The sequence below is a fragment of the Pholcus phalangioides genome, unplaced genomic scaffold (genome assembly GCF_987345545.1).
Source record: "Pholcus phalangioides strain wild (caught in Gottingen) unplaced genomic scaffold, Ppha-v1.0 ptg000016l_1, whole genome shotgun sequence".
Classification (NCBI taxonomy): domain Eukaryota; kingdom Metazoa; phylum Arthropoda; class Arachnida; order Araneae; family Pholcidae; genus Pholcus; species Pholcus phalangioides.
This window is the reverse complement of record NW_028301609.1, coordinates 2,937,409-2,952,157: the sequence shown is the minus strand read 5'-3', so window position 1 is coordinate 2,952,157 and position 14,749 is coordinate 2,937,409. Positions and strand designations below refer to the sequence as shown.

At 37.6% G+C, this 14,749-nt stretch overlaps 1 protein-coding gene across 1 annotated transcript in view; it reads left to right on the top strand.

Moving 5' to 3' along the window:
• LOC149074892 (coactosin-like protein) overlaps positions 1-5,998 on the top strand; it is a 33,735-nt gene extending 27,737 nt beyond the window's left edge. The window contains exons 2-4 of the mRNA XM_089245835.1: positions 2,876-2,958; positions 5,295-5,452; positions 5,580-5,998. Coding sequence (XP_089101961.1) covers positions 2,876-2,958; positions 5,295-5,452; positions 5,580-5,693 — 355 coding nt within the window. The 3' untranslated portion in view covers positions 5,694-5,998. The remainder of the gene's footprint in view (positions 1-2,875; positions 2,959-5,294; positions 5,453-5,579) is intronic.
• The last annotated feature ends 8,751 nt before the right edge of the window (positions 5,999-14,749 follow it).

The window sequence follows — 14,749 nt, the reverse complement described above, 5'->3', positions numbered from 1 at the left end:
AACTCGCAAATGGGCCTATTTCGGACTTTGGCCGAACATATACAAATCTGCTTGCCTATATTCCAACGGCCCTCTTTGGACCATATTTTCTTATCTCCCTCCCACAATCTTAGCCAGGAACGACAGCATTTTATACTCGAATGGATTTCTGAAAAATTTATAGTGTAAAACATTTTATCTCCGAACAATAGCTGTGGTTTTTAATCCTTTCAGCGCCAATCCCGAGGCGTTCAAAGCGTGATAACAGAAGGGGAGAGACGTTCTTTTCCCTTCGTGGTGGTAGTGTTACATGTATTGCGTACAGCACAAATAACATAAAAGGATACTTCTCTCCCCCTTGTTTTTTTTTGTGGTGGGGGTGGGAGAATTTAGTAGGTGGCAGTTTTTTTTCCTAGAAGGTTGTGATTTCCAATGTAGCAGTTAAAATGCGGATCAGTATTTTTAAAAATCGCTTAAAGCAGGGGTTCTCAAACTGTGCACGGCCAACTTTCGCCAGGGGCGCCGCGGAGTGGCGGATGAGCTTTGATTAGGCTAAGGGGCGAAGCAAGTGGAAAGTTGGAGCCCCCCCCCCCCGGCTTAAAGAGTTAATCAGAGGATCCGTGAGGTTTTGTAGGAGAAATGTAAAAACAATGTGCTGAATACTCTGTATAGGGCTTTGTGACCTTCGTGGGAAAAGGCTGATCACCCCTGACATAAGAGCTCTGTCATCCTTTCTTTGGGACGTGGGGGGGGGGGGGTTGTTTATAGATAGTTCATTCTACTGAATTCTAAGTGACTTTTTTCCCCTTAAATACTTTATTTTTTTACATAATTTTTTTCCACACCTTTGTGGAATTCCCTTGGGTGACCCGTGATGGCTTCCCCCCTTTCAACTGATTTTCACCCGTGGCCTCTTCAAATGATGTCAGGACAGCCGTCAGTGGTGAAGAATTTGTTACGCACTACATATAATATTGGAAAAGATCACATGCGATCAAGTTATAGCTCTTACCCGAGTTTTTCTGCTCATACTTCTCAATACCCGGGATGCCACGTCAAAATCCACAAAGGTATTTTTTATGAATAAATTTGAGCCATAAGAATAACGATTTTTTTCACCTTTTGGAAGTTTTTTTCGAAAAATTGACGATGTCCCATGTTTCACCGTAATTTTTTTTTTGTATGGTGGGATAAAGTCAGCATATGGCTATCTTTAACAGCCTCTCCCCCCCCCCCACAGGCCAGGATTTCCCCCTCTGTAGTAAGTTTATTGTATAAAACGGCGTTTCTCAACCTTTTACAGCCCATGGCTCCCTTTGGGCAAAATTTTCTTCGCACCCCCGTCGTATCCAGGGGCTCATGTACGATAGACCCTTTCTACCTATCGAATTAAATTTAATAACTAAATTTTCATTAACGAAAATTTTTTGCCAAAATAAGATCGATCTCTAGAATCCTGGGCCAGACACTGAAGGTGCGTGATCATCCCTCCCAAGAGCCGAATTAAATGTGAAAAATAGGAATGTAAAATATGGAGCGATCCAATGAATCTGCAATCGACCCTCCACACACATCACCCTGGATCGGCGCCAACCCCGGGATTAGAGTTCAGTGAGCTTGCAGTTTTATGCATGACCATTTCAACATTATGGGTTCTCTGGGACTCCAATACTAGAAGTAACAGCGTACAAATTCACGTACTTGCACTCAAAAATCACAGTACTAGATCTCATGTAGGCCCCCTTATGGCTGAAGCCCATTGCCATGCCCACATGGGCTCGTAGATTAATATGGCTCTGGTTCCGTGAGCAGCTCTGCTAGATTTTTTAAGTATAAACATTTTCTTCCCACCAAATTTCACTTTAAAGCTCTACTTCAGTGGTTCTGAAACTTTTGTCACCCGTGGTTCCCTTGCCCAATTCATATTTGGATGTTTTCTGATATAAAAGAACCACTTCAAAGCATAAACATAGCTCACCCCTAGGTGCCGCGACGAACACTTGGAGAAAAACACTGGCCCGAAGAGGAGAAGGACTCGCAAAAATGAGAAGTGGTTTAAATTTTCGACAATTTTCCCGGGGTAAGGGCCTCAAACACCGGGGGGGGGGGGCTGATGCTATTAAGACGGCCCTGCATATGGCCCCGGGAAAAACCACTGGTATACAAAAATGGGAATCGTCCCAGGGCTTGAGCCTACTAAAACAACCTCAGTTAAGAATACATACAACCCTTCACAAACTTCGTATCACCGAAATTAGCGATGAACATGTGAGAATCCAAATCTCAACTGTAGGGGGAATGTCTCTCTCTCTCCAACCTCGTCTTGATAGACAAAGAAGCCCAACAGAGCGTTAAACACTTAACACAAAACTTCTAAATAAGATTCGATAAATACGTACATTCCTTCCTTCCCCCCAACCTATTTCTTGTGGTTATCCTAATACGTGCGCTGCCTTCTCGATCGAGGTTTTGCGCTCCAGTTGCTTCAGATCGATGTACGCTCGGTAAAAGAGAAAAAACTAAGAAATAACCACATGGGCAACATTGACCTTCGCATGTGGAGCGAAGAGGAGGTTGAGCCGAGGTCGGAGGTCACAGTTCGAACCTCAATGAAAGGGTTCAATTCGGAAAGACTTCCAAGTTGAAACTAGTTTTTGACATGCAAACAAACGCTTGAACTCCATGTTTTTTTTCAGAGCTTGCTTTTTTTCCGGATTTATAATTTCTTATCAGTATTTTAACCAGTGTGACGTCAAACTTAATATATTTATTCCTTTTCAATATGTTTCAAACTTGCACCTTTCGCTCTAGTATTAGCCGCTTATGAATTTATACAATGTTTCGGTTTTTTTTATGATTGGCACTATGTGTAATTGTTGCGTAATTTCTTTTCCAGGGTTTTATTCCTGTACGAAGGGACCCAGATAATCCACGATTCTTCGGGCATGGATCTTGCTGACCTGCGGCAGAAATTAACCGGTGATTTGTATTTTGAATATCATTAATTTTTGATTATTTGAGGAACTCGAACAAATGTCACGGCCGTCTTGACGCATGAGTAAACGCGGGAAGTGCCGGGATACCCTTGGTTTACAAATTTGATAAATTGCACCAATTATGACAGTAAAGTGATGGGGGCATCAGTTTTTTTTCCGGCATTTACCAATTCATTATTTCTTCAGAAAAATGTTTACGAGGTTTTATGCAAGTTCAATAGAACCGGAAGAGGGACCTTTTTCACCAGTGATAAGGTTGTCATATTTGCATGGACGCCGTGGTTGGCCCTACTCCATTTTAAAGCCGAGGTTGGATGTCGGCACTCAGATATAACTCGAATCACCCATCATCAACTCAAAGTAAAATCACTGATTCGAGGGCCAAAAAAAAAGTGACGTGTTACAAAGGTTGGTTATAGCTAAGGCGACTGTATAAGGATATATAGCCATATTCTAGAGCAGCGGTTCTCAACCTTTGTCTCGCGGATCCCCTGGCCTGAGGAGCGCACAAGGAGTCCCGGTTGAGAACCGCTGTTCTAGAGCATATAGTTTCCCAAACTTTTTGTTCCATCGCACCCTTCAGAAATTTTATCTCGTCGCCCCCAACTCAGAAGAACCCATAGGATCCTATGTTAAATCCGTAGCTTCCATCGCCCCCTGGACTATTCCATCTCCCATTGGGGACGATATTGCCCACTTTGGGAAACACTGTTCTAGAGGCTATAGTTATAGCAACACCACCTATAGCAGAAAGACTCCGAGTGAAGCTCGTGACGTCACTGAAGTCGTCTATAGTCATTGACGTACTGCAAAAAAGAGTTAAGATTTCGCATACGTCGGCCAGCTTTATCCGATGGCTACAGGTGAAGTGGACGGCTTCAGTGGCGTCGAAAGCTTCGAGCGGAGACTTTCTGCTATAGAAAGCGTTAGTTATAGCCACTGGAAACCCCAGGCTGACTTCTCCGCCGTTAGTGTGCGGAGTGTAACGTCAGTATTACCGCTTTAAGCCGCATTCGATCTTAGAAATAATGATTCAGCGTAGCTTAGAATGTATTAGTTTTCGATTCATTGTTTTTGGAAACTTTTCTAGAGTAATTTTAATTTGATTTATTAGAAGCGCGACTTCCCTTATTGCACATTAATGGAGGACGGCGAGTCCGCTAGTGATTTCAAGGTCACCTTAAACTTGGTATACAGGCATAGCTAACGGCGTATGGCACTTCACTGATGAACCGTTGATCCTAGAGGCAGACATCCAATTGGAAAAAGTATCCAGATAACGTAGTACTCGGATTTTATTCACGTTGCAAGGGGCTGTATAATTATTAAAATATAAAGATTAACTTATATCGTCCCCGTGTGTGCCCCGAAACACAATTACAAAGTTAACTTCTCCGAGGACGACAAAGAAAATTCCACGTTTTTAAGTGTAATATCAGATATTCAAACTCAAACGAAGGAAAGTTGAGAAAAAACAGCCTTAAATGCGGGATGAATTTTCTTTTTCCTCAAAATAGGGCAAAAAAACTTTCTTATTGGATTTTGGGGCACACAGGGACTGTACAAAAAGTTATTTTATTTTAATAACTATATAGTCCCTTGCAACATGAATTACATATCCGAGTACTACACACGTTATTTGGATACTTTTTCCAATTCGAAGTCTAGGATCAACGGTTCTCCAGGAAAACGCCATACGCCCTGTTAGCTATGCATAAGCAACCTCTATAATGTTAGTGAAACCTTGCTTCAAATGGACATCGGTCCATGGGCGATTGTTCGGTCCTTATCTATTTACCTATTTACAGATTGGGCTAGGGTTCTTTGAAACCCCAGGCTAGCTTATCCGTAATCTTTGTGCGAATTATGACCTCAGTTTTATCACTATAGCCAATCGCTACTACTTGACTTGAATGATTAGACGTCACTTTAAACAAAAAAAAAAAAAAATTGTGCCGCTTTTTTTTTCAGACGGACAGCGATGAGATTATTCATGCTCCTTACGTTAGGCAGGACGCTCAAAATACGGACGTCTGTGGGTGAGGTGGACGTAAACCTGACTAAAAACTTTTTATTGCGTTACATTCTGAATTGAAACTGATAAACAGAGCCATAGCTTGAGAAATAGGTCATGTAAAAAACATGTTTTGCGCCTTAACAGACGCGTCAGAACTTGGGAAGAACGAGTAACTCGAGTCATCCAGTTTCCAGGCTAAAGATAGATTTTTAATATCTCCAAGTTGGAGGGGCGGGGGGGCTTTTTAATTGAGTTGATTTTGAGTTTCTGCTTCTGACCAATGTCTTATTTATTTGTCACAGACGATGACCGTGCCTTCGCATTCGTCCGTGTCATCACCGGAGACGAGATGAGCAAGAGGAAAAAGTTCGTTCTTTTGACGTGGGTCGGATCGTCCGTGAGTCCCCTGAAGAGAGCGAGGGTCAGCATCGACAAGGCTCTCGTCAAGCAGATCGTACAGGTATGAGAGAGAACTCCGATCCTTGCGATCCCGGGATCAAAACTTTCAAAATTGCGAGTTTTTATTTCGACGTCTTACGAGAATTACTGTACTTAATGTGGATTGTTTACTTGTGTCTTGGATGTAGAACTTCGCGGTGGAGCTGCAAGTGGAGTCGCCGGACGAACTGACGACCGAGTATCTGCGTAGCCAAGTCGAGAAGGTCGGTGGAGCCAATTACGGGACCGGGACGCGGATCTGAAGTGGTGATTATGGTGACCAGCACGAAAAGACCAGCAAGAAAAAGAAGAAACAACCGTTTTTTGTGATAAATTGATTTTTCTCTTCACTTTTTCAATGTCCATACGGACAGCATATAAGAGTTTATTCGTCGTACCAATGTGTTTTATACGGGAACTTCTTTTGCAAGTGTTTATATATACATACACACATTTTTTGGAACTTTTTTCGAGATTAATTTTGTGTGAAAGTGCTTTTTGCAGTTTATATACTTGTGAAATTAAAAAGAATTACGGCTGTGCCGGTGAATGTGCTACTTAAAAGTAATAGCTTGGTTTTTCATTTGTTGTAGCGAATTATCCTATTGCTGCACTGTGCAGACGGAAAATCTTCCGGCAAGTGTGCGTATGTAGGAGATAAGCGAAGGAAAAGAGTGCGTATCTCATACGTACGCGCTCCCGTTGGATGATTAATTGAACATTTACCGTTAATGAAGTCCGCCTTTATATCAGTGGTTCCTTAACCTTTTTGAAATCGTGGAACTCTAGGGTCAATAGGTCATAAATAAGTTACAATTTTACAGCACAAAATGCGTCGTTCATGCAATGATAGTAAATAGAAACTGATCCTGCGGACCACAGGTTGAAAAACTCTAGTTCACGTGTTTTTTGACATGAATTACATTTTTTAACTCTTTATAAGCGGTTTTAAAAAAAATTATCCTCATTATATAACTGCCACGGTATAAATCACTAAACCACCTAGAAATTGCCACCTATTTTCACGATTTTTTTTTTGTTTCGAGCTGATAAATACTTTCACACTAACGCAATAAAAAGCTAGGAAAAGAAACTTTTTTGTTATTTATGCTGTACTCAATAATACTATATTACCTGGAAGAGAGAAAGTAAAACTGTTTCTCTCCCCTTCTGTTATCAGACTGAACAAAAGCAGACTCCGTCCACTGGCAGTTGATTGACAGGACGGATGGGGAAAAAAACATGTTATCAGAGGAAAACTTTACAAAGGTATTTGGGCTAAGATTTGCCGGAATGAGAGCGTTTTAAGAACACGGGATTGACACTGTAAGGGTTAAATCGATGTTTAAGGGGGGGTGGTGAACGCAAATTTTCCAAGGAAAACATTTTTCCATTTTTAAATGCTACGAAATTTTCTGCGTCTGTGAATTTTGTGTTCTACCTGTGCTAAAAATATATTTTAATATAAACTGCTGGCAGGCATTACACATGCTAATATTTTCACTAAAATGCTTTTTTCTCAAACTTTTTTTTTTTAAGATGAACATTTTTTTTTTTTTTCGAACACCATTCAAATGTCTTGAAACTGTCTCAACACTGATGTTACATACTTTAAAACACGAATTTTTTAATTAAAATTATTTGCAAATTTTTTATGCCACAAAATATGGGTAAATTTTAGTGATTTTTTAAAAAGTTGCATGTTGTGTGTGTGCTGAAGTTAAAATTCGAGGAATAAATAACCACCAATTTTAAAATCCTAAAAGCTCGTGTTTAAAGTATGTAACACCAGTGTTGAGAGTTTCAAGACATTTTGAATGAGTGGTGTTCGAAAAAATGTTCTTTATCTAAAAAAAACAAACTTAGTTTTGAGAAAAAAAATCATAAAATTTGCGTGCACACCAACCCTTTTAAACTTGCGGACTAGTGAAATTGTGTGAGCAATTCAGACCGGGGGAGAGGTTTTTCTCCGGTTCGGAAACTAATGGGGGGAGAAAAATGCCTTGACCTTCGGACTTGTGAAAAATAGCGTTGAGATGGAAATATATGTATAATAGTAGAGCTAGGACCCCCATATATATTGTCACCTATCGAATAAATACAAGACTTATAATTGAAATTGGTGGTTTTAAGACCGGCAGCTCGCACGAAAATGAACAATTGGGTGGACCGAAAAGTATAGGAAATTTTTTCGAAATTACTTTTGGCATGGAATGGGAAAGTTTCTCTTGGGTGTATTAGTTTGCATAATTTTTTAATTCAAATTCATATCTTCTGGTGGCCCAAGTGCCCCAAAAAGTTGAAAATTCACTTTTAAGAAAATGTATTAAAAATTGTAAATTAATGAAAAATGTTTAAATTTTGCAGAGTATTTGTAGGTATTAAAGTATAAACTTATAAATAATTTATAATACATGAAAGTATAAATTTAAAAAAGCAATGATCATAAGACTTAAAAAAAATTGAATTTATATAATGGCTTTTTTTACATATTTCTCTAAATGTGTTTTAATGCTTTTTGGCATCAAAATGATGGCTCCTGATTTTGCCCTATTCAATACGAAGCCGTCTCTCTCCACACACACTTTCCGACGCCTCAGACACTAGGCGAATGCATCTTCTAACTGCTTGGGTATAGCATGAATATATTTTCACCATTCCTTCCATCTTTTACTATATTAAATTTTATACATTTAATGAACAAATGATTTTTCATTCTCTGCCTATTCTATTTTCCCTGTGAAATCGATTATTTAACTCAGTTTTTTATTCAAAATTTGCATAAAAATCGTTTTTTGGAAAATATTTAAATATCTTGGAGCACCGGAAGAAATTGAAGTTGAAAATTGAAAAAATTTTGCATTTATATGCTTATATAAAAGACAACTTCGCACCCCACGCCGATTCCTTTATCGACATTTTGATTTTTCGATCCACCCTAATGAACAATCTGCATGGTATGATACTGTACGAATTTCCTGCGCCGCAATATTTTTTGTTTGCCGGAGAATTAAATTTTTTGGCAAGTCGAATATGAATATATAGTTGAAACCAACGGATGGTATAGTATATTTTGTGGTAGACAATCCATTGCGATATACAATTGTTATTTTCTGTAGATGGCATCAGGAGTTTGTGTAATCTTTTATGCTCCATCATTATAATACACACAAAAATTTACGCTGGGATTACTGCTGCCACCTATGAAAAACAAAACTAATTTTAATGTGATCAGTACGTATTCCCAAGAGATCTTTGCAATCTGTCACAGGGAATTTGTTAGTAGACATCCATGCGCGAACTAGACCTGCGTAGTCAGAAGCTAGCTCCCTAACCACTGGACTGCCAGGCGGCTAAATGAAATTGGTAGTTGGTTTTAATCCGGTGTGCAGCATAAAAATGAGTAAAATTTATGATGTGAATTATTTTTAAAACTCTGCTTACTGGCGTAAATTTTATGCACCAAAATACCAGTTTAGGTTTTTGATGCTTAAAAAGACCGATTTTGCGGCAAACATAGTAACAGGAATTTCGGTGCGTAAAATAATACATAACATTTTTTTTCGTTTTTTTTATATTGCATATTGATTTGAAACCAACTAACTTTCCTTGGAAAAATTATTGGATAGTTTTATTTTTTTTTTATTCAATAAGTAGCAGCAGGGGAGGTGTACCATACTTTTTGATATTTTTGTGTAGAAGATAAATTTGCATAAATATTACTTGAATTCACATTATTCACTATTTTAAGAAATCTTTTGCTCATTCTTATACAAAAATATCGGAGCTCGAAATCAAATCCAAACTCGTTGATCCCCCAAATTTCAAAGCAACATAATTTCTGACAAATCTTTTGAAGTAATCTTGACAAACGTCTTTCATTCACACATCGCTGCTTCGAACTTATCAAAACGCCAAAGATGCCCTTGGCAAAGCATACCGACGAAACGTGGTTCAGTCGTTAAACAACAACGTGCTGTAATTTTTTACAAAATGATCGTATTCGATTCGCCCTCTTGTATGCTCGTCATATGCATGTAGCTGTTAGTCTCATCAGCGGCACCCTAAATATGCAAATTAAGGCACACAGTTCCATTTTTTTAGTAGTTGGACATCTGCTTTGTTTAAAATACTCTAGCGATGCGATGCTTGTGATATAAAGCGCTGCTTTAATTTCCATCCAAAGCCGCCCTTACTGAACTCTGGGCCCGGTGCGAAAATAATTTCAGTGCCCCCAGCAGAGCTGTAAATAGGATTTTTGCCACTCCCCAATAATTCTGTAACTGTGTTCTTTGTTTCACCTAAAACTGCCGATTTTGCATATTCTATGCGAGGTGAATCGTAAATTCAGAAAATTAAAAGTTCAGAATAAACGAAAAGAATAATTTCAGAATTTATTTACAAAAACAGTTCCAGAATTGGATATTCCGAATTTATGAAGAATAATTTAGGAATTATTTCAAAATGGAAATATACAAATATAGATTTCATAAGCATTCTTCTCATTCCGCGAAAATGCAGCTCACCAATCGTAGGCGAATTTGGCATTTTTGAGGTGAATACAGCATTACAAATTCCAACTTTTTCCGGTGGGAGGGGGCGTGCCAAGAATAAAAATATATATTTTATCTTGGTCCATTTTTTTTTATTGTATTTTACAATAATGGGGGGGGGGTGGAAAAAAAAACGGTTGAAAAATTTACCTTGGAGAGCGGTAAGAAGTAGTTTTTGTTTTGTCCAAATATTTGATATTTTCAGTTTCACAGTTAACGTAAGCATCAGTAGAGCGCGCACGATTTTCTCGAAGTGATTGAATATTTTTTTCGGGGTGGTGCTACTGCTTAGGCTGACCATATTTCCTCGAGAGAAATACGGAAAATTGCGATTCCAAATACGGAAAAATACGGGACATCGCCAATTATCGCCAAAACCGAACAAAGTTGCCAAATACTGCTGAAGTTACGGAAAAGTCACAATGGCGGGAAATAAAGCATTACTGCAAATTGCAGTGGATTAAAATTAATTCCACGAAAAAAAAAAAGTTTACCAAGAAAAATGTGGGAGATTTATATTCTCATTTATAGCTGTAATTATTATAATATAACATCATTTATGACTTGAAAAATAATTTCAATCTTTGATTTCAATAAAGAATAAATATTCAAGTAGGCTTCGTGTAAAATACGTGAAAAGCCGGGACGGCCAAAAAAATAGAAAATACCGGGAAATACGGGACTACTGCTACACCTAAATCTCGGCTTGGTGGGGAACCCCTTTTCCTGCGAACGCTAATGTAACGCATACTAGATTCGGAAACTCTGAAATAAGGACACCCCTGCGTTCCATATTGGCAATGTCACTTACGTCCGTTAACAAGTGGCACTACTATACTCGGGGAGGAGAAGAGATGCATCTCACCCAAAGCGTATTAAAGACGTAAAGACTTTACGCTTTGATCTTACCCCACTGGAGAACTTTAAGTTATGAAGATTTAGAGTAGGGTGCACTTTTTCAGTCCGCGGGCTAGACAATATACGAATTCTCGCCCGCAGAAACATATTTTCTGTCGTATCAGTCGGACCCGCTTATAACGAAGTCGAAAGAAACAACGGAAATATTCGTTATACCCGTACGGATTTGATAAGCACACAGATACAGTCAACAGGGATACCTTATGTATGTGTGTGTGTGTGTGCCACTTTTTTTTCTATCAAGTGCTTTATTAACTAATAATGTGCGAAAATGCTTCAAAACTATCGTAAAACATGACAACTTCAGCGAACATTTATACGTTAAAAAATAAAAACAGCGTTGGCAAATTTACCCTGGAAATGGAGCAATTTTGTCATCTGTGCTAAAAACCAGTGGAAATCACCCAAAAAAAAAAAACCAGGAAAAAAAAAAAGACTTTTTTTACACTATGAAAACACCTTACATATTGGTATTAACTCCCTATTGTAAAGAAAGACACACAAATATTTAAAACATTAAAATCGGAACGTTTATCAGCTTTAGAATTAAAAAATTAAACTCGCTGCGCGAAAATCACGTCTGCCGAAATTAAAAAATCCATGAGCGAAACTCTAATTTGGATATGCTGTGCATATTTTACAGCACGCGCAAGTGGTGCATAAACTCCTTAGCATCTCCATATTCTAATCTCTTATACTCTCATAAATTTAAATTTCATTTTTTATATGAATTTTTGTCTACAAAATGGGTTGTACTAGAATATCTTAGTGAAATATCAGCTGATTCTCAATTTTTTTTTTTAGGATCTAATTAATTTTTTACCTTTTTTGTCTGAAAATAATCTGGGCGGTTCCTTTCGCCCAGATCGTATTTAATTGTATTATCAAACCCAAAAGGTAATCCATTTCTAAAAATAAAGACGCTCATTTATGACATTGTTTTAAAATTATTTCTTTGTTGTTTGAATCATTTTGTGTTTCATCTTTCTAGTAGATCTTTCCCAGAATGTTTCCTGAAAGCGTAATTTAAAAAAGAATGCCTCCACACTTATTCTTCGATAAAGCCGCAACACAAAATCAACACTTGTGGTTTATCGAACCAATCATGTTGTCTGGGCTCTCATATCCACAGTGGAAAAATCATTTCACCCGCATTTAATGCAGTTCCCCCCCCCCCAAATTTCCTCCATTTTTCGAATTTGAATATCTCAGTGAATCTCACTTAGAAACGTAGCATTTGTTCGGATCAGAAGAGACAGGGCAACATTTTTCTAATCGGAAGTTAGAGGACAGGGAGACCGTATAAAAAATTAAATTTTCTACCTCAATACAGCCCCTAGTGTACAATACACCCCCTATTAAATGACATCTGAAATGGACATGTTATTTGGTTAATTTTTCTAATTGAAAATATGCTTCCGTAATCAACGGTTCAAAAGATAAATGGTGTCTAAGGACTTAATTCACAACCTGTATATTTTGAGTTGGTATTGATGCATTTGTTCGGAGAATCTTTTGCGTTTCAGATGAAACCCATTGTCAGGGTGCATTTGGCTGCAGCTTGTACACCTCTGATTCAGAGACTGGGTGGCATCAGAACAAGCTTCAATGTAACGTGCCCACTTGCTTAAGACAAGGGCTCATTAACTTTTTAGGCTGACTTATCCGTCATCTTCGTGGGAAGTGCGACATCAGTACCATCGCTACAGCCAATCGCTTGTTCCCTATTCTGCTTTTTAAACAAGTTGACGTCACACTTAGAACAATAAACTTGTTCTGCCACTCCAACATGGATTACAACGAGTCCTTCCGGTTGTGTAGGTGTCAGACTCCTGTGCATATCTAAATACAAAAAAGGTTTTCAAATGGCACTTTTTATTAAAATGCTTACTTGTTTCGAGGAATCGTATAGTAATTTAGTAATTTTATCTAGATTATATTTTGTGTACTTAAAAGATTAATGCTTTTCAACGCAGGCACATTACAAGAAATGTTAAATAAAGAAATACGAGTGAAACTAAGATTAAAAAAATTAGCTATATGTCACTTGTAGTGGGGAATAAATGCTATTCATTTAAATTTGAAGCAAAAAAAAAAAAAAAAAAAAAAAAATAGATGGAAAGCCCGAACTTACAAACCCCCATTAGAAAAACAAAATGAAAATTTTAGTTTTTTAGGCATTAATTCTGTTAAGTGAAGCTGTAGCAGCAAAGTTTGAAAAAGCATAATGATAAATCAAAAACAAGCATGAAAACATCAAGAGTGTGATAGAAATCTAGAAACCTATTTCATCAGAGCACTAACGGACAAGAATTGGTTATATTCAGGGCTCCCACTCGAAAAAGTAGGAAAACGCAGGACTAAAAAGTAGGATGGGGAGGGTAACCCCCTTAGACAACATAATCATAGCATAATGGAAAAAAAATCCCTAAAATAATTTTTTTTGAAAAAAAAATTCAAATAATTTAAAAAAGTTAATTTTGAATTAACTAGAGCCAAAACAAATTGACGACGGTTACAAAACCAATTTTTGGCCAAAACAGTGCACTAGCAACCACAGATAATTCTTTACCCTCTCTCCTCATATATATTACATTCTTTTTTGGAGTCTTCCAAAGTGCAGAGCTTGTCAACTCCTTTCGACAATGCACAGCAAATTTTGAAGACATGTTTTTTAAGAATGATGCTCTTTCGAGACCACTTTCAAAAGCGCAGTGCAAAATGTGTAAATTACAAGATCCGACATAAATAAGGCAAGGTGAACCAGATAGTTTTACTGCGTTGTTCATTATTTTTTAAATTCTGTTTTGTTCACATTTTACTGTTCAATGCCATTTTAATCATTTTTGACAAATGAAGCACTTCCATTTCTAGCTCTTTGCTGAGCACATTGTAAATATTGTTTATGCCTCTTCATGCCTTAAAAATACAGAAGACAACTGAATGCTATTGGGTAGCATCAGAATCACCAAACCTAGAATAGGCTTATGTACCCAACTGCTTTGAAATGCAAACTGTTGTTTCACCTATTTGCACCATAATTTTGAATGATGAAAGTTACTGTCCAAGACTAAGAAGTAATAAATAAAAATTATTTTTCCATCCAGACATAAGTTTTTAACCACTACTCTACTTGTTGAACCCTCAAACTAAGCAAATGAAAAATTAATCAACCAAATGGTCCACATACAACCCCCCCCCCCCCACAAATTACCTTAAAAATGATACAATTTCTGCTTTGGCAGAATCATTAATTGCATTCTCCAGCATTTGTAATATCTGGCAATATATCAATGATCTCCTGCTCAATTAAAATCAATTACACAAATTTTGTCAATGGAATTTGGTAAAAAAACAAAAGGAAAAGTAGGACAAAACCGAGAAATTAACACATTTTACCAAAAAGTAGGACGAGTGGGAGCCCTGGGTTATATGCAATGTAGAAAGATCTGTGGCACCAGGACTTTTTTGGGAAAAAGTCGAAAATATTTGGCTCTAAAGTCTGCGTTTTTTTATTTTTCTCATTTACATGAAAACTATTTCAAAAAAATTTTTTTGGTCCTGTTAGTTTTGAGATGGAGGTTCCACTGTTTACATACATGGTAGACATTTGCTATATTGATGAACTGGAACCTCACATACACCGTGTGTGACGAAAATTCATCACAAGTAATTCTCACCCGGAAAATTCGAGCGAGCCACTTTTATGGTCATTTCATATGGTCACAAAACTCTCTCAATTGCTCTCATCTATTATTCATACAGTTACGCACTCGTCCCCTCACTGGGTCACTCATGTGATTAATCACCAATTCTTCATTCATAAAATTACTCACCTATTCGTAACT